The 22,430-nt window shown below is 42.5% G+C and overlaps 1 protein-coding gene across 2 annotated transcripts in view; it reads right to left on the reverse strand.

The window, feature by feature from the left end:
- The window catches only part of GYG1 (glycogenin 1), a 34,705-nt gene extending 12,794 nt beyond the window's left edge, over positions 1-21,911 (reverse strand). Inside the window, exons 1-5 of one of the 2 annotated variants that reach the window (XM_042998730.1) lie at positions 21,789-21,911; positions 19,323-19,458; positions 17,292-17,466; positions 16,844-17,006; positions 5,208-5,334 (exon numbers count right to left, since the gene is read on the reverse strand). In XM_042998730.1, coding sequence (XP_042854664.1) covers positions 5,208-5,334; positions 16,844-17,006; positions 17,292-17,466; positions 19,323-19,458; positions 21,789-21,795 — 608 coding nt within the window. In that variant the 5' untranslated portion in view covers positions 21,796-21,911. The remainder of the gene's footprint in view (positions 1-5,207; positions 5,335-16,843; positions 17,007-17,291; positions 17,467-19,322; positions 19,459-21,788) is intronic. The other variant, XM_042998731.1, reaches the window with a different exon arrangement.
- Positions 21,912-22,430: the final 519 nt, after the last annotated feature.

Consider the following 22,430-nt stretch of genomic DNA (forward strand, 5'->3'; position numbering starts at 1 on the left):
ATGCTCAAATCATGGACTGTGCCACGTGACATACAGAAAACCCTCCACATGTAAGCAGATGCAAGGCTGATTAGACTCTAGCTCCCTCATTCATCTTTGCGGCCCTCAGTGAGCAGATTGTGTGGTACCAGCTCTGTGCCGCAGGCCTACCGACTGAATGAACGGGTGAGTGAACAAACAGAAGGCAGAAAAAATAAGACGGATCCAAACTATAGGGCCTCAGGGTTTTAGGTGAAGATGTAAGAGTGTGAAAGTAATGAGCACAGAAAGGCTAGGTCTTCAAGGACAATAGTCACAGTGGGGAGCTGGACCCAAGGGTGTCTCAGGGGCCAAGGAAAAATCAATCGAATCAGAAATACACAAGAATGACAGAATTCAGGACACCAAAGGTTCAATTTCATTTTTGGAAAACACTGATTTTAAAGAGGTCTGATAAGGTCTTAGTGAATAAGCCACATTCCTGAAAAAGAAATAATGGACACGAACATCCTCAGAAGAATTTAAAGCAGTAAACAAGTGGAGAGAAAGAAATCTTTTAGGTTTCTACACTTTTCTGAGACTAGACCAGGCCAGGTCTCAGATCATATCTAAACTCAAGTAAAAATATAAAGTTAAAATATTTGGAAATTATTTGGTAAAACAAGCTCTGTAGTCAATCAGTATGACTAACTAATTTGCATGGCAATTTGAAGCAAAACCAGTGAATTCATTCCCTTTGCTTTAGGCCCATTTTATATGGCATGAAACACCATGAACAGCTTTCAGTCAGCAGACAGAATAGAAAGTGAAAATGGAAGTAAATGGCTGATTTTTAAAAACGCTAATGAGATTTTGCCTAGCACTATGCACCAGCCAAATTCTAAGTGACATCAATAAAACAGACCCTCTAGATGGAGAAAACTTCAAAGAAACTAATGTTGACTAAAAGCCTGTCATTTCCTAAACATCATGCTAGGCACTTTCAGAAATATCATTTCATTAAGAAATGCATATATGAACTTGTTTCTCAATATGTATATTGCAAATTACCTTAAAAATTACTAAACCAAGTATTTTAGCTCTCAAATTATGTTGTGTTCAAGAGGGTCTTCTATTATAGAAAACAGTACTCATTTGTTTTTCAGAAGCTAGATTTGAGCATTCATTCAAAGTGGTAGAACCATTAAGTGTTTCCTTTATGTTTTGTTCTATCTAAACGGTATGTAGAGGAATGCATTAGAAATGCTACCTTTGGGTGCCTGGGTGGCTCAGTTGATTAAGCGTCCAACTTCAGCTCAGGTTATGATCCTGTGGTTTGTGGGTTCGAGCCCCACACTGGGCTCTGTACTAACAGCTCAGAGCCTGGAGCCTGCTTCAGATTGTGTCTCCCTCTCTCTCTGCCCTTCCCCCGCTTGTGCGTGCTCACTCGCGTAAGCGCTCTCTCTCTCTCTGCCTAAAATAAACACTAAAAAAAAGAAATGCTACCTTCATGGCTCAAATTCATGTCAAATAGGATTCATATTAGGCCATCTTTAGCAGAAACTTCACATAATAACAAGGCTTCACTGTTATAAGTGTAGCATGTGTTCTAAGATCTCCAAGGCTCTAAGATTCTGGGGCATCTAAATACTGCTTTGGTGACCTCATGGCACATTGTCGCTTGGAGCTGGTAAGACAAATTCTCACTTCTTCTGCAAAGCCCAACTTGCCCTCAACCACTCCATGGTTTCTCACTCCGCCTGCCACCACCCATATGCTGTCCTAGTGACAGCACACCACAGGAAGGCTCTGTCCCGAAGACCCCCAACACTATTCTGAGCCCAGCAATGGAGCTTCACATTCATGCTGAGCTCCCAGAGGTCCACAGGGCAATCTGTGGAGTATCCCTGGCAGCCCAAATGTTCATCATCATCTACTTCAGTTTAAAAGATCTGGGTCACAAATTTTGCATTAACATGAAACATATATACATACATTTATACACACAAATATATATGTGTGTATATATATGCATATATACACACTACACACACACACACACACATATATATACACACATATACATATTTATATATAAACTATCTGTCTTTTTTAGCTCTTCCCAACTGAATGAAAAATCTTTGGAGATGGATCCATCTTTGCAGATGGATCTCTGTAAGAAAAACAAAAGCATTTTCTGGCAGAGGGAAGGGAAAAATGAGTTCTTTGATCTGGTTTCAACATTCCTACATAGGCAGCAATGGGGTGAGACAAAGCATCACCCCGGAAGGTCTTATCACAGAAATGTGGAGCTGACACCCCCCAGGGCGGACTGTACAGAAGCAGCAGCGGCTCCTATCAGGCCACAGGCCAGCTGACGCGCAATGGACAGAGTTGCTCCCAACTTCCCCAGTGGTTCATATACTCTACGGTTATGGAAATAAACCAGGGAGATTTCCAAAATTAGCATTAATTTGTTGAGCCAGCAAGAAGAAACCATCCTAACCATTTTGGTCATTTAGATCTCAAACCGTTTTTCTGGGAAATTCATTCAGAGGATATAAAAACAACTGGGTTTCTGAGAGAGGGGCCATCGTTCTAGCAAGTGAGTCCCTCTTCCCACAAAAAACGTAAGTCCACTCTACCTGCTTCTTGTTCTTCTTTGTCAAAACAAAACAAACGCAAGCAGCATCTGTGCAAACAAGGGTATCACTGAAAGGTACAGTGTGTTCAATTTTGGTAATAAGGAGAAAATCAAATGGAGTCCAAATGAACCATAGGGAAGACAGTTGCTAGGCATCAGGGGCCACATTACACGAAAAACACGAACCTTTAAACATTAGGTTGACTATTTGGGAACTGAGACCAACTGGAAGGAATTTCAGATTCATGCCTCCCCAACATATTCATCGCAAGACACATGCTCACTGTGCAGAATTAAGTGGGATGGTGGGTGGAATCGCTCACACTACTAATTATTCTTGCTCCTTCACCCTCTCATTTTTTTTTTGCTTGCTCAGCTGAATCTAGTCAATTACATTAAGCGACTGCCCTATTACAACAAATTCAGTTCTAGGGGGTCAAGCTATCATGGTATGCAGGAGCACGGTTGAAAGTAGTAGGGCGAGTTATGAGGCAATACGAATTAGAAGAATCAGGCCCACATTTCCAAGCAAGACAGGTTGGTACTTGACAAGGCCAAGGACTGAGAGACAAAATAATAATAAGAAGAAGGGGAATTAAAAAATGCTTCTCTGAATCCAGCCCTTGGTAACGAATCCTGTCCTACTTGCTTTACTCAGACTACAGTTGGTATGTTTCAGAGTTTGCCTGTTTCATTCTAGACAGGGAAGACAATCAAGAACCTATAAAATGTTGGAGACATATACCGAGACAGAGAACAGTTAGGGAGGAAAGAACACAAGATACTCGAGACCCTTATCTGGGGGAATGTTGACAGAGTTTTCCCAGAAAAGAACAGAAAAGGAAACACTTCTGCCACAAAAAGCCAGACATGCTCATTACTGTGGTGGGAGACTTAAAGAGAGGACTTTGGATAATGAAACATGAGGAGTGAAATAAAGCCTTTTGTTTTCTGCTCACTCAGGAATGCCCATGTGGGACAGAGAGTGGAGAGCTGAGCCCAACTCAATGAAGAGCTTTGCTGCTCACGGCTGTGTCTCAGATCAACCTGACAGGTTGGCCTCCTTTCAAGAAGCCTGAATCATCTTCTTCGTTCAACACAAATGAGTCAGAGGCTAAAGAACAGGGCTCAGGCCCTCACTGAGACAAGCACTGCAACTAGGTTGTATTAATTGCTAAATCAGAACCACACCAGGGGGAGTGCCAAATAAGTAATGCTGCCAAAAACAAGATGTTCACTGAGCGCTTTGTGTATGTATGAACTCACTTCATCCTCATGATAAGTCCAGAAGGTAGGTATTCTTTTCCTTCTCATTTTGCATACGGGTAAATGGAGGCACAGAGCCTAAGCCATATAGTAGGTAAACAGCAGAGTGACGACACACACCCTGTTTTTCTGGCTTCAGAAATTACTCTGCTAGACCACCTCTCAAACAAAAAGGACTAATAACCTGACGTTTACTGAGTGCTAAAGGTAGGTCAGGTCCTCTTCTAACCACTTCATAAAATTACCTCCCTTAGTGATCACAATTAGCTTTGGAGGACCCACAGGCAGACAAGTTCAGTAACTAGTCTAACTTCCAGTGAACTACAAGTTCAGTAATTTTTAATTTTTTTAATGTTTATTTATTTTTGAGAGAGAGAGAGAGAGAGAGAGAGAGAGATACACACAGAGTGTGAGCAAGGGAGGGGCAAGAGATACAGAGTGTGAGCAAGGGAGGGGCAGGGAGAGGGAGACACAGAATCCGAAGCAGGTTCCAGGCTCTGAGCTGTCAGCACAGAGCCCGACACAGGGCTCGAATTCACAAACCATGAGATCATGACCTGAGCCAAAGCTGGACGCTTAACTGACTGAGCCACCCAGGCTCCCCCAAGTTCAGTAATTATTAACCAATCAGGAAGAAGCTACTCCAGAATGTGAACTGAGGTAGTTTGACTCCACAGTCCCTGCTCTTGACCATGACACCACACTGTTGCCAGCACTTGCTTGGTCTCCATAATAACCATGGAGAAAGCTATTAACACCCTCATTTTAGAGGTGAGGGGGCTGAAGCTCAGCAGCCAATATGAAGCAGAAGTTGGGTTTGTGCCCAAAGTACATATTTTTTTTGTGCCCAAAGTACGTATTCTTTTTTTTTAATGTTTATTTTTGAGAGAGAGAGACAGAGAGACAGAGTGAGAGTGGGGGAGGGCAGAAAGAGGGGCAGATACAGATTCCAAAGCAGGCTCCAGGCTCTGAGCTGTGAGCACAGAGCCTGACACAGGGCTTGAACTCATGAGCTGTGAGATTATGACCTGAGCTGAAGTCAGACGCTCAACCAACTGAGCCACCTAGGGGCCCCTTAATTTTTATTTATTTTTTTAATGTTTATTTAATGGGAAACTTTTCCCATAAGGCAGTTAAGTGCTCTCTGGGTCACCGCAAACAAAGTAATTGATAACATCAAGGGCTTTCCAGATACAGCCATGTTTCTCATAAGAGAAAGACTTCCCCCAAAGTCCCCACTTGTTATTGCCCTCAGAATGATCATGAGGAACCCCAAAATCTTAAATCCCACTCCCCTGCCCTGACCATCTCTGGTAACAGTTAAACCATTTGCACTTACGCTTTAAATGCTGGGAGGTAGGAGTATATAGAAATGCTGCTTAGATTATAAATAAATGGCAGGTGTTTTCTGATATCTGTTGTTGCCCAGCCACTAAAAAATGTGTTCAGTAAACCCTGGTCCCCACCTGAAAGAAAAAAAAAAGAATTAGTTATATACTTCAAAGAGAGATCACTTTTATATAAACGTATAACTGGATCTTTAAGAACAGGTACGAATTCCATTGTTAAAATAAGAAACTCCATGTTAAACCTACCAAGGTCACCAGTTTTTTTTAGTTAATTCACTAATTCAACATTTGCTGAGGAGCTGCTATGTGCTAGTCACTGTACCAGGTACTGAAGACTCAACAGTGAACAAAGAAATGGTCATGATCTTCATGATGGGCAGGGCAGGAGGAGGAAATATACACTAGTACCAGCATATTAAGAGTCCATAAACAGTATCACAAATGGGGAGAAGGGCAGCAAAACCAAGTACTGGGTGCTGAGGCACGTGTGAGTGGCTCAAGACCATATATGGGGTCAGGGAAGGCTTCCATGAGGAAGTTGTATTGAAGCCAAGATCTAAGGGGTGTATAGGAGTACTTGACTAATACAGGAGGAGAAGGGGAGGGCAGATGGTGTTTTAGGCCGAACAAACAGATGTACCAAAGATCCAAGGTGGACAGGAACACAAAGCTGTGGTAAGAAGACCATGAAGGTGGCCTGTGTAAGTGGACTGCAGAATGTGGGAAGGGGTTACAGAGCACCGGGGGAGTCTCAGAGAGGCAGGCATGGACTAGACTACACAGGGCTCACACTATAGACCTTATCCTCAGTTACAGATTTTGGACTTTATGTTAAGAACAATGGGGGAAAGGGAGGGTAGTAAAAAGCAAAGAGAGCAAACTGGGATAATGGAATTGTTTTCCAGAGCCCCCAACCACTGGCTCATCAACAGAGACCCAGAAGGACACATCACCCTAGTGTACTTTCCTACCACCGACCAAGCCTCTGGACAGGTCCAGGCCAGTCATTTCTGGGACCACAACCACACAGCATAGTACATGATCAGCCACTGGGGGTTCCTGATCTTCAGGTTTTCCTTGGAAAGTGCCAACCATGGCCATTCATTCAAAACAAGTAAGAACAATAAAAATCTAAACAGCTAAGCACCTGACCTAAATCATAAACATATCAATAACCAAACAGGTCACTAAGCCACCTGAAAACATATTCTGTCACATAGCCCATGTCCTTTCAGTTTCAGGCTCATGAGAGTTCAGAAAACATGCACAGAGCCAGAGTCTTCCTATATAGCAAAACAGTAGTTTGGGTATATAGGTGCGCGTGTGTGTGTGTACACACGTGCACGGGGGATGGCAGGCAGGGAGAATCCTGCTCTTTTGAAGTATGAGGCTAGTAACCTGAGCAGTTACTTTCCTCCTTAGTCTGCTTTGCCCCAAGACCCAGTTTCCTTCCTAAATATACAGCAGGCTCAACTGGCTGTCATTATTTGGTTTTCACTGGTTTTGAAAGACTTAAACAATCTGGATATTTAATATTTGGAACGAAGTAGGAAGACCAAGCATTAGGTTTGAAGTCCAACTGTACCTTATCCATTTTCCGTATATCTCATCCTTTCTAAATACCCTCAATCAACTCTATGGACCAAAGGTATTTGTTGTACAAATGTCTATGGAATAACTTCTTTGTATTAGGAGGCTCTGATAGCTCCCCACTCCTCAAGGGACAAACAGCTCAACAGAAAATCAAGATTTTACCCTCATAAGTTCTAAAGGACAACAAAGATGGCATCAGGATGTGCTTCACTGGTTACGTGAACAAGAGCAGAGTTTAGCTGCATTGACATATCAACATTTAACATGTTGAGACACAAAATATTAAACCCATTCATCAGAGGCTTACTTGGGATTCTACAAAGAGACACCCCAACTGTGGGCATAGACAGTGGTGGTTGAGGTACAGAGACCTAAAGGTTTATTAATTTACTTTACATATAATAATCAAAAATAAAGGTTGAGGAAATGTTTACAGCAGTTTTATTTATAACAGCACAAAAGTGGAAACAGTCCAAATGTCCTTCGACAGGTGTATGAATGTGATACCTCCATACAATGGAACATTACTCAACAATATAAAGGAAAAAAGTACGGAAACCCACAGCAACTTGGATGGATCTCAAGAGAATTATGTTGTATGAAAAAAATCCAGTCCTGCAAAGTTACATACTACATTGTGCCATTTATAGAACATTCTTTACATTACAAAATTATAAAGACAGAACTTGTGGGTACCGGCAGTTAAGGGGCAGGGAGATGAAGGGAAATGGCCATGACCATAAAGCGGGAGAATGAAGGATCCCCGTGAAGGAACTGCTCTACTTCAACTGTGTTGGTGGTCACACCAAACTACACACATAACATTGCATAGAAAACACACACACACAAACATGTAAAACTGGTGAAATGTGAAAATTGATGGATCCCATCAATGTCAATTTCTTGTGTGTGGAATTACGTAAGATGTTACCATTGGGGAAACTGGGTGAAGGGTACATGGGGCCCTTCTGTATTGTTCTTACAACTGCATGTGTATCTACAATTCTCTCAAAATAAGCTTTTTTGAAAGTCTAAGGATTAATGTGCTTAAAATGCAAAATACAATCAAGAACTGTTAGTCATCAGACTCTAAATCCACAAGGACTATGGCTCCTTTTGCTTAGTACTATAATTCTAGCACTTAGCAGAATGCCTTACACACATGTAAGTTACTTAATGTAATGAATATACTTGATGTTCTTTAATAGCAGAAAAGTTGAAAGAACCTGAATATCCCATTATAGCAGAATGGTTAGTACATTAGGATACTAACCATTCATGGGAATATTATTCAGCCATTAAAACTAACGGCTATAAAGATGATCAGTCCACCATGCAATATAATGATTTACAGTGACACACATCATTATAACTAACACTATAAACACTCGTATTGGAAAAAATAAACAGTAATAGTATATAAGGTGATTGGTATTACAGATATGCTCTCCCCATGACTTTTACTTAGTATAGTTTTATTACTTTTGTAATTTTATAACTTTAAAATAGTATATGAAGGGCAAGAATGAGAATTGTGCTAAACCTTTTTCTTTCTAAATATTCTTTACCTGTTCACTTATTTTCATTATGAAGTATGAAGCTATCAAGAGAAAATTATATGTATAGTTTATAAAGCACAAAATTGTATGCTCAATTTAAAAACTTGTACATTACCAATGCTGTTTAAATTCTGTGTGTGCTCCCTAATCCAATCCCACTACCCCTCCCCCAGAAGTAACTATTAATCATGAGGTTTTTTTTTTCAGATTTTTTAAATGTTTATTTTATTACTTATTTTTGACAGAGAGACAGTGTGAGTGGGGGAGGAGCAGAGAGAGGAAGACAACAGAATCTGAAGCAGGCTCCAGGCTCTGAGCTGTCAGCACAGAGCCCAATGAGGGACTTGAACTCATGAACCGGGAGATCATGACCTGAGCCGAAGTTGGACACTCAACTGACTAAGCCACCCAGGTGCCCCTGAGTTTTGTTTCTAATTATCTTGATATCCTTGGTTTTACCACATATGTATGTATCCCCACACAACATATGTAGTTTCACTTGTTTCTGAAGTTTGTAAAATTGGGGATCATGCTATATATTTTCTACTAGTTTTTCTTAGCGCCACATTATGAGACCTTTTTGAAATTAAGCAATTCTACTGAAAAGGACTACTGAGTACACGCAGCACAATGAAGAAATCTAATTCCATGAAGGTCAAAATAGTAGTTGTAAAGCAGAACTTCCCAATCGGACAGGATGATCCTGGTAAAGAGGAATCAGAGCTGTTGATCCCTCAGAGCCCCTGGCCGGCTGCCTCTGGCCACAAAAGGCTGTTTCTGTTTACCCTCAGGTACCCTACAAACATCATCAGTCCCTCAGCCATGTGCCACAGCAGGGCAGAGATGCCCTGTGGGGGACAGGCAACGAGAGAGATGAAACAGGCAGAGACAACTTGTGAGTCAGTGGAACCCATTCCAATCATCAAATCTTTAAACATGCAGCAAGGACCTTGAAACTTCCACGGCCACCAACTTCATTCTGTGACTACACAGGGTCAACTTCTAGCCAAAAATTGTGGATTAAAAACAGAATTGAACTCTGCCTGGAAGGCTGTAGCTTCTCATATGATTTTTAAGTTTAGCATTCCAAACCTCTTTTTCCAAATGCCCAATTCCATATTTCAAGGTCAGGCAAATAAATGTTTTAACTTCATCAGAAAAATCTATGTTTAATGTTATCAATAGCTTCTTTTTAGAAGTCCCTAAGAGCACAACTCAAAGCAGAATGCAAATCTAAGCACATCTGTGCTGCAAAACATACGGGAGATGCGAGGAAGATGGCTAAATTTTCACTACAAAACCCCCAGGACGTTTTAGTCCAGTACATTTTAGTCAGACTTCCCGAGGCAACATTATTTATTCTGACAGGTTAAGATACTTTTAATCTCAATCATCTATGAACCGACAAACATGATTAACAGCTGTGATCCACCAGGCCAGGGCGTGGCAACACAGGTGAGAGCTAGAAAGGAAAAGGAACAAGGGACACATGGCACCTGTTTTGCAAACAAAAGCAAAGATCAGATTCTACATCATCCTTCCACCTGGCTACCCCAGTATAGTAATAACCTTATAACCACTTGGTATTTTCCAGGTCTTTTGACCAGGGTCATGAACCTGGTAACCATAGACACATCACAGCATTTATCAGTAACTCAGGCTAGTATTTTATAAGACAGAAATAGAGTGGAGTGCTGTCTTTCAAATTTGTGCATTTGTTTTTGTGCTCTTCCATAGTTTGTTGGCAGTTGTCTTGCCTACTGTGGGTAATAGGGAGGGTGGGTCAATTCTGGTTTAAACAGAAGGCTAGTAGCTCAGCCACAGGAAGGTTGCCCCTAGAATCATCCTCCTCAAAGCGGTCCAGGTCTCTGCACCAGGAGCATCATCTGAGAGCTTGATAAATGCAGAATGTTAAGCCCCAACCCAGACCTACAGAATCAGAATCCACATTTCAGTTCCTAGGTGACTTCTTTGCATATTAGAATACATGAAGCACTGGTTTAGAATCTTTCAGAGAATGACTCTTTAAAAAAAACTAACATTTTTAATTTAAAATTTTTTTTTACGTTTATTTTTACAGAGAGAGAGAAAGAGAGCATGAGTGGAGGAGGGGCAGAGAGAGGGGGAGACACAGAATCTGAAACAGGCTCCAGGCTCCGAGCTGTCAGCACAGAGCCTGATGAGGGGCTCGAACCCATGAACCATGAGATCATGACCTGAGCTGAAGTCGGGCACTCAACTGACTGAGTCACCCAGGTGCCCCTCATTTATCTTTGAGAGGAACAGAGTGAGCACGAGTGGGGTAGGTACAGAAAGGGGCAAAGAGGATCCGAAGTTGGCTCCACACTGACAGCAGAGAGCCAGATGTGGGGCTCAAACTCATGAACTTTGAGATCATGACTTGAGCCAAAGTTGGACGCTCAACCGACTGAGCCACCCAGGTACCCCAGGGAATGACTCCCCGTTTTTTTTAAACTCTTACCAGAGAATGCAATGCTCAGTGTCATTTCTATAGAAAATGTCTTAAGTTATATAAATTAGGTATAGGCATTATGGATAGGATGCTTAGTAAGAGAAGTTTCAGCTCTCAAATGGTTCTCAATCTAATAAAGGAGCACAGGAGCAGATACTAAGCAAATAAAGTAAAATATACTTAATATTATAAGAAATATAGGCAAGTGCTGAAATGAAAATGTGACTCACTTGTTAATACTGACTTCTACAATATACTAATATTTCTGCCTACCACAAGCATGCCAAGGATTATAGCTTATGAATGGCCCAGATCTTGGGGATATTTCCATGAGGTTTACTAAAGATGAGAGGATTAACCCCAGGTAGTTCATGGAAATCTAGGCACTTGAAATTTGGGTTTATCACTGCATCTCACTGGCCTCAACCCATGTAAGTCAAGAAAAATTGATTTTTACCACTTCATTATAGCTTTTTTTTTTTTTTTTTTACTTCTTTTAAAGAAAGATTCTTAATCAAGATGTTAAAAAATAATGTAAAAATGCAAGGAAGCGTTTATTCTTAGCTTAAATTTTACTTTCTCAATTTAAGGCAGGTCCTCCTAGTGTAGATTTGCTTAGCATTCTGAATTTATCAGAATCACTATTACATGATTATGTGAGTTATGTAATTAGTTGTTAAATTCCTGTAAGGTCTCCTATAAGCTTTATAGAGGCAAGGATAGAAGTCAATTATTTACCAGTCTACTGCTGTCCATTAAATTCAGCATTTTTCCCAGATTAGTAAATTATGTAAATGCTGAATGGACTAAAGACATGTAGCGAGTAACACTTCCAAGAATTCTTCCAGACTCACAAACCAATGCAAGACCATCAACTGTGCAGCTGATTTAAAAAGACAAAGTACTTCTAGATACTGTGGTTCACTAAAGAGCAGTAAGCTGTAGACTACAGACTAGTAAGCCGTAACTGTAGTCTACTTGTGGTAGACTTGAGCTTCCATTTCTTTATCTGTACAATGCAGAATGTATCAGCTGTGCACCACGCAGAGAAAGGAATTTTAAGTAATTAATCTGTAATAAGGGCTGTGTAATAGACATTCTCCTCCATCCTGTATCATCACCAGGGTACATTTTTGTGAATGCTGCAGTATGGACTAGTGGAGAGAGAAGGAAGCGCACGTACACACACACACGTGCACACACACACACCCCAGCTCCAGAGTCAAGGAACACTGTCTGGTTCAGACCTGGCTCTGCCAGCAGCTAAGGAACACTGGGCAAGCTGCTGTCCTGAATCATTATAGGAGGTTTCTAGTACTAGTCATACAGCAGGCCCTCAATAATTACCTGTTAAATGAATACATTAATGAGTGAGTGGGTGAATGAGTACCCTCACAGGACTGTTGAGAAGTAAGTAAAAAAAAAAGGAGTACGACCAGAAGAGCCTGTACATACTAACATGGACCATTAGTCCTTTCCTCCTCGTCAGTTTCTCACGGGGTTTATGATCTGCTGGTTACAAGGCTAGAGACAAACAGATGGCTAACTTAAAAGAAATACTCATGGGTACGAGATAAAAATAGCTCTTGAGAAAAAAACATGGGCGCTCATTTGTCTTGATATTACATGTCATGACTTTTGCTTTTTTCACTTATTCAAGACACTTATTACTCGATCAATTAAATGATATAAATGCAAGAGAACGGAGTAATTTTCAAAGCAATTGATGAAATACCCTAAGGGCCACAAGCAGCCTAGTGTTTGGGCAGCTGGTGCAAGCCTCCAGGCAGCTGTCAAGGTAGAGCCCATCAAGTCAGCAAACCAAATGAGGCACACTTGAATTTCTGAGCTCATTTGGGTTGAACAAGACAAGTGCTATCTGGAAATACCTCTCACCTTGATTCCTTTTTTGGGCAGGTCCAATCTGAAGCCTAGGTAACTTCAAAGATTAAAAGGAGGTCAATTTTACAATTTATAAGAATTTAACACCAAATCTTTTGTTATAAGTTATTTTAACAACTTTTCATACTCTCTTGGTTTACTGTATCTCTAAGCAGAGAAAAAAGGTCTTCTAGTTTAAGGGTCTCAATGACCACTCAGGATATGGAACATGTAGGTATAAGGATCTCACAGAAGATCTTGGATTTTACTTAAAGTCATAGCTAATATTCTACTTCCAATTTATTGTCTCCCATTCTTTCTGAAAATTCAACCATAGACCAAAATCTCATTACTCCAATAACAAGTTTTGGGTGTTTAAGTTACAGTAACATAATCTCCAAATTTTTTTCAAAAGAACATTCCAAGTTGGAAAATATGAATTCCTCTTTTTGACTTAGGTTTTTGAAACACATACAGATAAAATTTAACAGACAGTAATTATCAAGCACTAAACTCTTCAACTGTACAAGTACCCTTAATTTAGGAGGCTTCAGAGTAACAGAAAAGAAAATAAGCCTCAACTTGCATTCAGATTGGTTTCAAGAGCCAAGTGCATCATCTTCATCGCACTTGAGTATGTAGAGACAAAACTGTCACTTAGTATCTAATATAATCGCTCTCTTCCTCTCATTCCTGAATTAACCTGATCATATCACGCTCTCGAAAATGTTAGTGCATATATATTTCACAACAGCCATTGTTCAACTTTCAGGAAACATGTAACGTCAGCTATGACGTAAGTGCCAAGACAGTCTGCAAATACAAATGGTATAGAACTTAGACGCTTCATTACGGAAAATCAGACATCAGTCATGAACGAGGTGTGCAAGTCACTCATAAATTCTAATACTCTATTTATATTTGGAAAGAAAAGTCAAAGTGTCTAGCGTGATTGCCATTTTAGGGTTATTCTCTTGGCCAGAGGCCCTGGGGCAGGGGCGGGGGAGGTAGTAATTAGAGGGCTGGTGATTAGAAGTATGACAGTCACATTCCTCTGCATTAGAAGGGCTGGGAAAGCAGCTGCCAACACTCAGCCATCAGCAGCCTGTGTGGCTTGTCAGCGGACACCAGGCCCCATAGTTTTTGCTGAATGTATGCAAGAGATTAAGCAGGACTTGCAAGATATTCAGACTAAGATACAATCACCTACAAATGGGTTTTCTTTAATACCAGTCTAAAGATGCTGGGTCCTAAGCCCCCTGTGGAGTAAAAATAGGGGATGAAGGTGGATGGTGAATACTTAGGGAGATTAGACAATGTGAAAGGAAACATCTGAAAATGTTCCTATCTCAGTGCTTAGGACAGAACATCTAAACAAAATAGGGCAAAGCACTGAAAATCTGAAGCAAAGCAAGGTTACCACTGTCATGAGAAAGAGATGTAGCTCACAAAGAAATGTTACGTGTAAGTCTAGTAAGTCTTTATGTCGTACAGGTATTAATTCAATAGGACAGTAAACTTCTCCAGAGTGGAACAGGCTTCCCCAGTATGTTGTGAGCTTTCTTTGGGAAGTAAAGCTTATCACACAACATGAAAACTACCTTTCATTTAAGAGCTGCTAGTCTTCTGTTGAATTTAAACAACATATTGAGAATAACTGTCAGTTTCCATCTGCATAACTGAATTTTCAACTCCTTTGGTTAAGCATTTCTATTAACAGAGAAAACTCTATCCTTCGCCACCAACAAGCCAGGAAATGGAACACCTTAGAGAAAGACCAGCTCCTGGAAACCTTGCTGAAGACTAAAATATGCTACCAGGCACACAGGGAATCTCTCAGTGGTCTCAGATTCTGGCTGAAAAAGCAGACAGTGCTTTCTAGTTGAGCACTTTTCACACATTCTGGCTACTTAACAAAGAATTCATCAACTCCTCTAGTACCTCCTGTATCTCAAACAAGGTAGATGATCCAGATTGGTTTCTACCAGTTAATCAATTAGTTTTATATGCTAAAACTGTAACCTGGTACAGGTACCAGGTTTGGTACCCAAATTCTTAACTCTCAACAAAATCTAGTAGCACTCTTCTGGATTAGAAATTGAATGGATTCTCTTTACGCTATTACAATCATTGGGATTTCAGGCTGCTCCATCTACTTGAGAATGCAGTGTGTTTACTGGAGCAGAGAATTTACACTAATTTTCTGGCATATTTCCCTACTTCAAATCTGAGCAGAGGAGGTGAAGAAAGCTATATTTTGCCAGGAAGGTTAACAGTGGACTTCCTCTGAAAGTACGGTCACCTTCTTCCTTTTATGGCAAAGGTTTTAGTAATAGCAGCACAAATAGGGAAACGTATGTTTTGAACTCAAATACTAATACACTTTTCATTTCTTATATGGAGCTAAAAAAAGTCCATCAGAAAAGAAGTTGCATTTGGCCCTGACCACAGTGAACGTTCAACATGTTATTTTTTACTTAGGGTGCTTAACAGAAGACTGCACTTTTCAGATGCTGCCATTCATTACAGTTTACATATTCCTGCTCGTGGTTCTAGAGCATGCAGTGTCTTGGCCTAGCACAAAGTTTCTCAGCCTTGGCACTACTGACATTTGGGGTCTGATAATGCTTTGTCATGAGTCTGCCCTGTGTGTTGTAGGATGCTGAGCAGCAGCCCTAGCCTCTACCTGCTAGATGCCAGAAGCACCCTTCTTCCCAGCTGTTACAACCCAACAGGTCTCCAGACGTTTCCAAATGTCCCTTGGGAAGCCAAAGCAAACCCACGTGGAGAGCTCCTGGTATAGAGCATAAACTAGCCAAATCATGACTCAAGATCGAGACTTACACTTTCTTATTTTCAATGACATTTCAAAAGCTGCATATCCCAAATCAAGTGACCATTTTCTGTGAGTAGCAACAACAAATAGCAACCCAAGTTCAGTTCTTTGTATACCTTTATGTTTTAACTTCAGCAATCTGACAAACTTTTAATCTTTTAGTTTAAAACAAGCAAACTGGAGATTTTGACTTTTAACTCTATAACTAGTTAATGGAAATGAACCTTCCTATCTATATTGAGGGCAAAACCCAAGGTCAAATGAAGAAAGCGGTTTCCCCTAGTTTCAAAAGATATACTTCCTGCAAATCTCAGATCTGCTCTTGGAGAGGAGACAGGGGAGAAAGAATCCCCTGGAGCCAAGGCTCTGCTTCAGGGCTCAGGGCTCTGTGCCATGATGTCAAGTATCTGACAGTAAGTCACTGCTGAGAAGGCTCCTTCTTGGAGCATACCCTTCATCTTTGATACAACTGGCTTTCCTCTTTATTCAAAAGATCCATCAACATTACTGTTAGACCTGCTTTTGTCTTGGGATGGTTTGTTGTTGTTAAAAACAAAAACAAAAAACCAGATTATTTCAGAGACTGGCCTGAAATGGAAACAGATCTAATTCATTCGATTAGATTTCTCAAAAGGATATGGGGCCTTAAATCCACAAATAGTCAGGACCTTTCTATATATAGGTGTAACTACAGATACACTTATACATTATGGAAAACAGATGCTGACCTTGCCAATGTTAGGTTCTTTGGCCTTGCAAACACCACTCTGACGTGCAGCCTTACAGAGAATGAGAACTTGGAGACAAAGATTAATCATGTAAAGTTTCTATCTTCTATTTTTGTAATGTTTCCCAAGAGAATGAGAGCCAAATTATCAGGCTTATTCCTCCAATTTCCACAGAGACAATGCTTGGTCCTCCTGTTAGCTCTTCCAAGTAAGCTTACCCGGGTTTCAAGATAGTTGTTAAAGCTTTTAAAAATAGTCTTTTGAATTCTTAAATAACCATGGTTCATTTATCATACTCTTAGATGCAAGAAAGCCAGTTAAAAGCAGGTGTGTAAAACTGCCTCTCCTCGTTTAGGTTAATCCCATGTACTTAATAGAAGAAAGAGGCATGTATGCGAACACACAACAGTATTTCCAACAAAAACAAATGACAGTGTTTACTACATCTCATGCGTTGCTGTCTTCCAGGCATAAGAAATCAAAGCAGTTAGATCCCAGAGAAGAGCAGCCCCTAGAAGTTACTAACAGCTCAAATATAAAGATAACAGACACATACCATCGAAACTGCCCTGCTCGGAAGCAAGGTGCAACAGCTGATTGTAGGTTTCAACTGAGGGCTGATAAACAAAGACTCCAGAATTGAAGCAGTCAGGCCACCCTGGGTCTGGTGCCGCCGACAACTCTTCTCTCTCAAAAAGATCATCAATATTTGCTAGGACCTAATTCAAAGGGAGATGGGAGAGGAAACATTACAGAGATGTTCTGCCCCAGCATACTCTTAAGTTCTCCCTAAGTTATCCAACACAAAAGATGCAATCTGCTGCTGATCTTAACCATTCGGATGACAGCTGTAAGGCAGCCTGGGCCAACTCTCCTTCATCACCTGAAGCTTTTAATGAGTGGCTTTATCTGAACTTTACAGTCGAGTCTTAAGAGCGTTCCTCAAATGCCTAACTGGTCTCAGTTACTATATACATCTTTTCAGTCATCAGACTTACACTCACCAGAGTATCTGCATCCATGAACACACATTTTGAATACTGTGTAAGTGACCAGCAGTGGAGTTTAGTTAACGTGACACCCAATTCAGGCCTCCTCATTAAGGTTAGATGAGCAGAATCGCCACTGTCTAAGACATCTACTGTGAGGACTTCATCGAAGATGGTCTCTAAAACTTTTCTGTCAAGATAAAATCCAGAAAACAGCGCGCTTAGTGTCTTTTCAGACAAGTAACAAGTAATCCATTATTACAGCCTTATTAGTCTATCCGTCAATTACTAAAGCCATCTGTTACTTTGATATACTATCTTAAATAGGTCTTAATTTACTTCAGGCCCAACTGTATTAATTTGCATATGTAGTTAACATCACTAATAAAAATTGCTTTGGTGAGGCTGAAACACTGGTCTTAAACTTTATTACAGAGGTTTCCTAATTTTTATTACACCACTGAATGCCAGGCAAATTGTAGCAACAGCCTGTCAAAATGGGACTCCCATTTGGAAAGAGCACATCTTTACAACAGCCTATGTATTTAACAATGATACTTCATTAGAATGGATGCTTGCTGGCTACTGCATGTTTTTACAAATGATGCTAAATGCACAGAATACCTGCAGTGAAGCCTACAACTACCCATTTTCGCTAAAGCAGATGACAGAACTATGTGTCCCAAAAGAAGTTAAAGGACTCAGTTATTCAGTTGCCAAGTTTTAGCACTGAATATAACCCACACTTATATGCTTAGCACTTCTGGCATGGTGAGAGACTCACTGTGGTTTGTGATGTACAACACTCCTCCGTCCCCAAAATTAACTCAAGATTTATTTTAGAAAGCAATCTTGAGGTGGGTTAAGTGGGGGTATACTTCCATAAAACACTAGGCTCAGCACAAGGGAACACATATGATAAAAAGATCATTCAAGGTTTATAACAATATGAAACATGCAGAACAAAACTGGTGTTGTATTATCTGTCCCCAAGCTGTAGAAAAATATGTTCTAATTCACATAGTAAACTTGATCTTTTTCAAAATAAATGGTCACTAGAGCTATTTTCCACAGCAAAGGGGGATCTAAGACTCCATCTGTCTTCTTACACACATCCTCACTAAATAGACTGCAAATTAGGACATACACATTAGGAAACAGTCTTTTTGGCATTTTCCTAAATTACCCTTTAGAAACAAGGTTAGTATTGAGATTATTTATATATACATAAGTGGTGTGTGTGTGTGTGTGTGTGTGTGTGTGTGTGTGTGTGTAATGCCTTTTCAGAGATCCCTGGCATGTGCTTACACATCTTGTAAGAAGTTGCAAAAAGTGCATCTTCAATTTCTAAGACAAATAGAAAAACTAAACACCATACAGAGCTGTAAGTGTGCCCAGATATTTTTGTAGTATTAGGATCTAGGCAGTTCATTCAAATACTTCAAAATTTAATACCAACAAATCAAAGTGAACTAACCCAATCACAAGCAGTGTGTGTCCCCCAATCCCCACCCCCAGGAGGCTCACTTAGCATAATCCTTAGTTCAGAGAGCCCTTTGGTAAATATTCTAGTCTATTAAATGGTAAATGAAGGTCTTTAGGTTACAAATGTTAACTGACAATGGAGAAAAATGCTCCTTACTTTCAGTCACCGAGAGGTTTCCCTAGTTGGGAACAGGAAACAAAGTAGCCCTGCTACATTTGGGGAAAGGAATGTAAGTGAAGTGTGACCACATAAAAGGAATGCCTGGACTAAAACTTTCACTCAGGTCATCCTAGAAAACTTGCTTACTGGAGAGGCCTTCTCCCAGCTGGAATCAGTTAAAGCATGGGTCAGAATAGCACCTTCCAGAAGGAAGATCAGCTGGAATATCTCCCAAGAGCTAGGAAGAGGTTTCAGATCCAGGAATCCTTCACTCAGCAACTCTGATCCTTCTCCACCTACGGCTGAACCCCTGGAATGGGAATGACCTCAATACCCACTGACACCAGAAGTGGGGTAAGGATGTGGGAGCCCCACCAACAGCTAGGCAGGGAGGTCCTCACCTCATGGAGTCCGAGACCTGCGGTGTGGCAAGCACGACCAGCTTCCTGGTTGTCCTGTGCTGTTTCAGAGAGGAGCCCAAGACCAAGGCTCCTTTGGCATAGGCATCGTTTGTGGTCAGTGTCACAAAGGCCTGATCTTAATACAAAGAGAAAAAAAAATCCACACTCATTATAATATCCTACCCGGAGAAAACTACCCCAGGAGTCTTTTCAACCACTAACTTGGGAAAACTTAGCTCCTCTGAGATCAATTTCCTTTGTTAATGAAGGAGCAGCCTCTTTGGGAGTGGGGGAAGAACTTAAATGACCACTTTAAGACTAACTCAAGACCATTCTTTGGCAGAAGCACAGGCCGAGTAAGTTCTAAAAATTAAATCCAATTTAGAGTTCGAACATGCACAATTCTCAGACTAAATGGTAGCTTAACACCAGGTGAACCTCAGGCAATTAACAGGTGGTAATGAAGAAATCAAGAAGTACATTTTCTGTTTCTCCTACAAGTATTTTCAGCCAAGCACAAATCCAACTAATGACCTCAACTGAGAGCACCTGAAAGCAGAGGCCATATTCTTCATTCTGATGCTTAGGCTTCTGCCGAGCCTCGGGCTTTACAGACTATTTCCTCAACCTGGAGCAAAGGCTCCCACATCACCCACCACATCTTAACAGTCACTTTGAGTCTCTGCTCAAAAATCACCTCCACAGGCCTTCCCTCCTTGGTGCTTCTATCTGAACAGTGGCCAATTACTGTTAATTGGATTTAGGGACCACTTCGTAATCACAAATAAACCTGCTTCCTTCTCCTTGGAGAAGCAAGCAGCACCCTTACCCTGCACCCTGGGACCCCCTCCCCCAACACACACACTTAATAATCACTCAGTTGCCAGAAGGGAAGGCAAATACACAGATTATTCTTCCTACTGAACAAGCCCCTCCCTCCCAAGACCACCACCCAGCCTTTAGGATTTCTCCAGTTCTTCCCTGGGAGGATTCTGGGGCACACTCTATCTCTAAGGGGATTTTGGCAAGTTGGTAGGCATCCAAATGTATAGGATACATTTGGCAGGGGTCACCTGGGACACTCTGTCCAACCAAGGAGTTGGGACATTTTGTCATGAAGTCATGCGCTTTCTCATTCTCCCTTGCCCATTTTCCAATGTGGAGGCTAGAGGCAGAGCAAATTCCATGGAGAAGTGGGAGAAAGCTGTAGGTTATCAAAGGGGCCAGCACATGAGCCAGCCTCTAACCAGAGGGCATCTTCATACCCTGTTGGCCTCTCTTCCCAAACAGGCTATTAAATTGTAGAAAACTGGTGTCCCCCAACACCTCAAGGGCCATGGGCTTCCTGCCTAGTCACATTGTAGGAAAGTTCAGAACAATGACACCTGTCACTTGACATCCCCATCAATGTCTGCCTTTACTTGTTCCTTAAAACCATCGTAAGATGGCAACATTTCAGGCAGTCGGTCCAAGAGTATTTAATATGGAGGGGCGGAGGGGACGGAGGTGGGATAATGACTAATGTTTTAACTGAAAGGCAGTCCTGATTCCAGGGGAACCTGGATAAGAGTTTAATAAGGTAAACAGGATTTAAAGAAGGATATGTATGATATCCAAAACGAAGTACAGGACAAATGCTTAAAAACATAAGCTGGAACACCCAGCAAACATTACAAATGAACAGAAAAGACCAATGACAGTTGGGTAGAATATAACCGAACTCTGGGTACATCTGCAATCTTTTAGCAGTTCAATTGCTGTAACAACCACGCGATTAGCCTCGTCAAGATTGGAAGGACCGGTTATCTTGGAGCTTCTTTTTCTCGGGGCAGATTCGACCCCTGCAACAAGTGGGCCGGCGCACGCCCACCGCACGGGGCCCGCTCCCCCAGGGCACTCCCCTGGCTGTGGCTTTCCGCAACCCAGCCCCAAAGGCCTAAAAATAGTCTCAGCGTGGCGGCCAGCGCCGGGGCGGGCTGCGGAGGTGCCGGGCCGGGGCCGCAGGAGTCCCCGTCTCGCGGCCGGCCCTTCTACGTGTTCCTGCTTGTGGGAGGCGGGGGCGGCCGCCCACGATCGCGCCGCGCTCCGGGGCTCGGGACTGGCGCCCCCAGGAGCCGGCTCCCCACCCCCACCCAGCCCCGCCGCAGCTGCTCCGCCCGTCCGCCCTTCACGGCGAGAGCAAGAGGAAGGGCACGGAGACGGAAGCAGGAGCGGGGGCTTCGGCAGAGGGCCCAGGCCCCGTCAGGCTGCCCCCCATGACGGCGCCCCAGGCTCCAGGCGGCAGCTCCAGCGCCAGGGGCGGCCGGGCAGCGGCTGACGCAGGAAGCGGCACGCCCGGCTGCAGCCAGCCTGCAACTTTGCGGCGGTCCTAGTCCTGCCGGCAACTCCCCCGACGCTGAGGGGCGGGGAGACGGCGCGGGACTGGGAGTCGGAGGTCCGGGGTCGGTGGGCGGCGAGGCGCGTTACCTGTCATGGTGCTGCCGGGTAGGGGCGGGCGGCCGCCGCAGCCGCAGGTTGGTGGCTGGGAGAAGCCGGGCGCCGGGCGGGAGCGCGGCCAGCGAGGAGGCGCGGCAGGAGCTGAGCGTCCGCCCGGAGCGCTCTTATAGCGGCTGTCACGTGGCCGCGCACGCTCCCCCGCGCCCGCCGGCATCCTCCCAGCTGAGCGGCCGGCCCGGGTCCCCTGCCAGCCCCAGCACCTTCGGGGCTGGGCCCGGGTCCAGCTCCCTGGCACCTCTGGTCCTGCTCCCGAGGGGCACCTGCCTGGGACCTCGTGCCTCCGCATCCCCCACTAGACCGGGGATTTGGAGCGGGACTTTGGGACCGAGCGTGACATCAGCAGCACCAACTCCTGAAGAAGCAGCCTTGGGTTAGAGAACCCTAAGACACAAAAACCGACGACCACTGTGGTCACAATAATTCACTTGAACTGTTTGAAATAAAGTTTAAATTTCACTCTTTTCACCTACCAATCAAATTACAAATCAGCGTCTGTAAACATTTCTCAGTGTTCTCACAATGGTTTTGTGGCTTTGACGAATGAAACTTCACTATAGGATTTACATTCTTGGAGCCCTCTGCATCGATTAGATAGTATTTCATTTTAATCCT

Source organism: Panthera tigris, chromosome C2 (assembly GCF_018350195.1).
Source record: "Panthera tigris isolate Pti1 chromosome C2, P.tigris_Pti1_mat1.1, whole genome shotgun sequence".
NCBI lineage: Eukaryota > Metazoa > Chordata > Mammalia > Carnivora > Felidae > Panthera > Panthera tigris.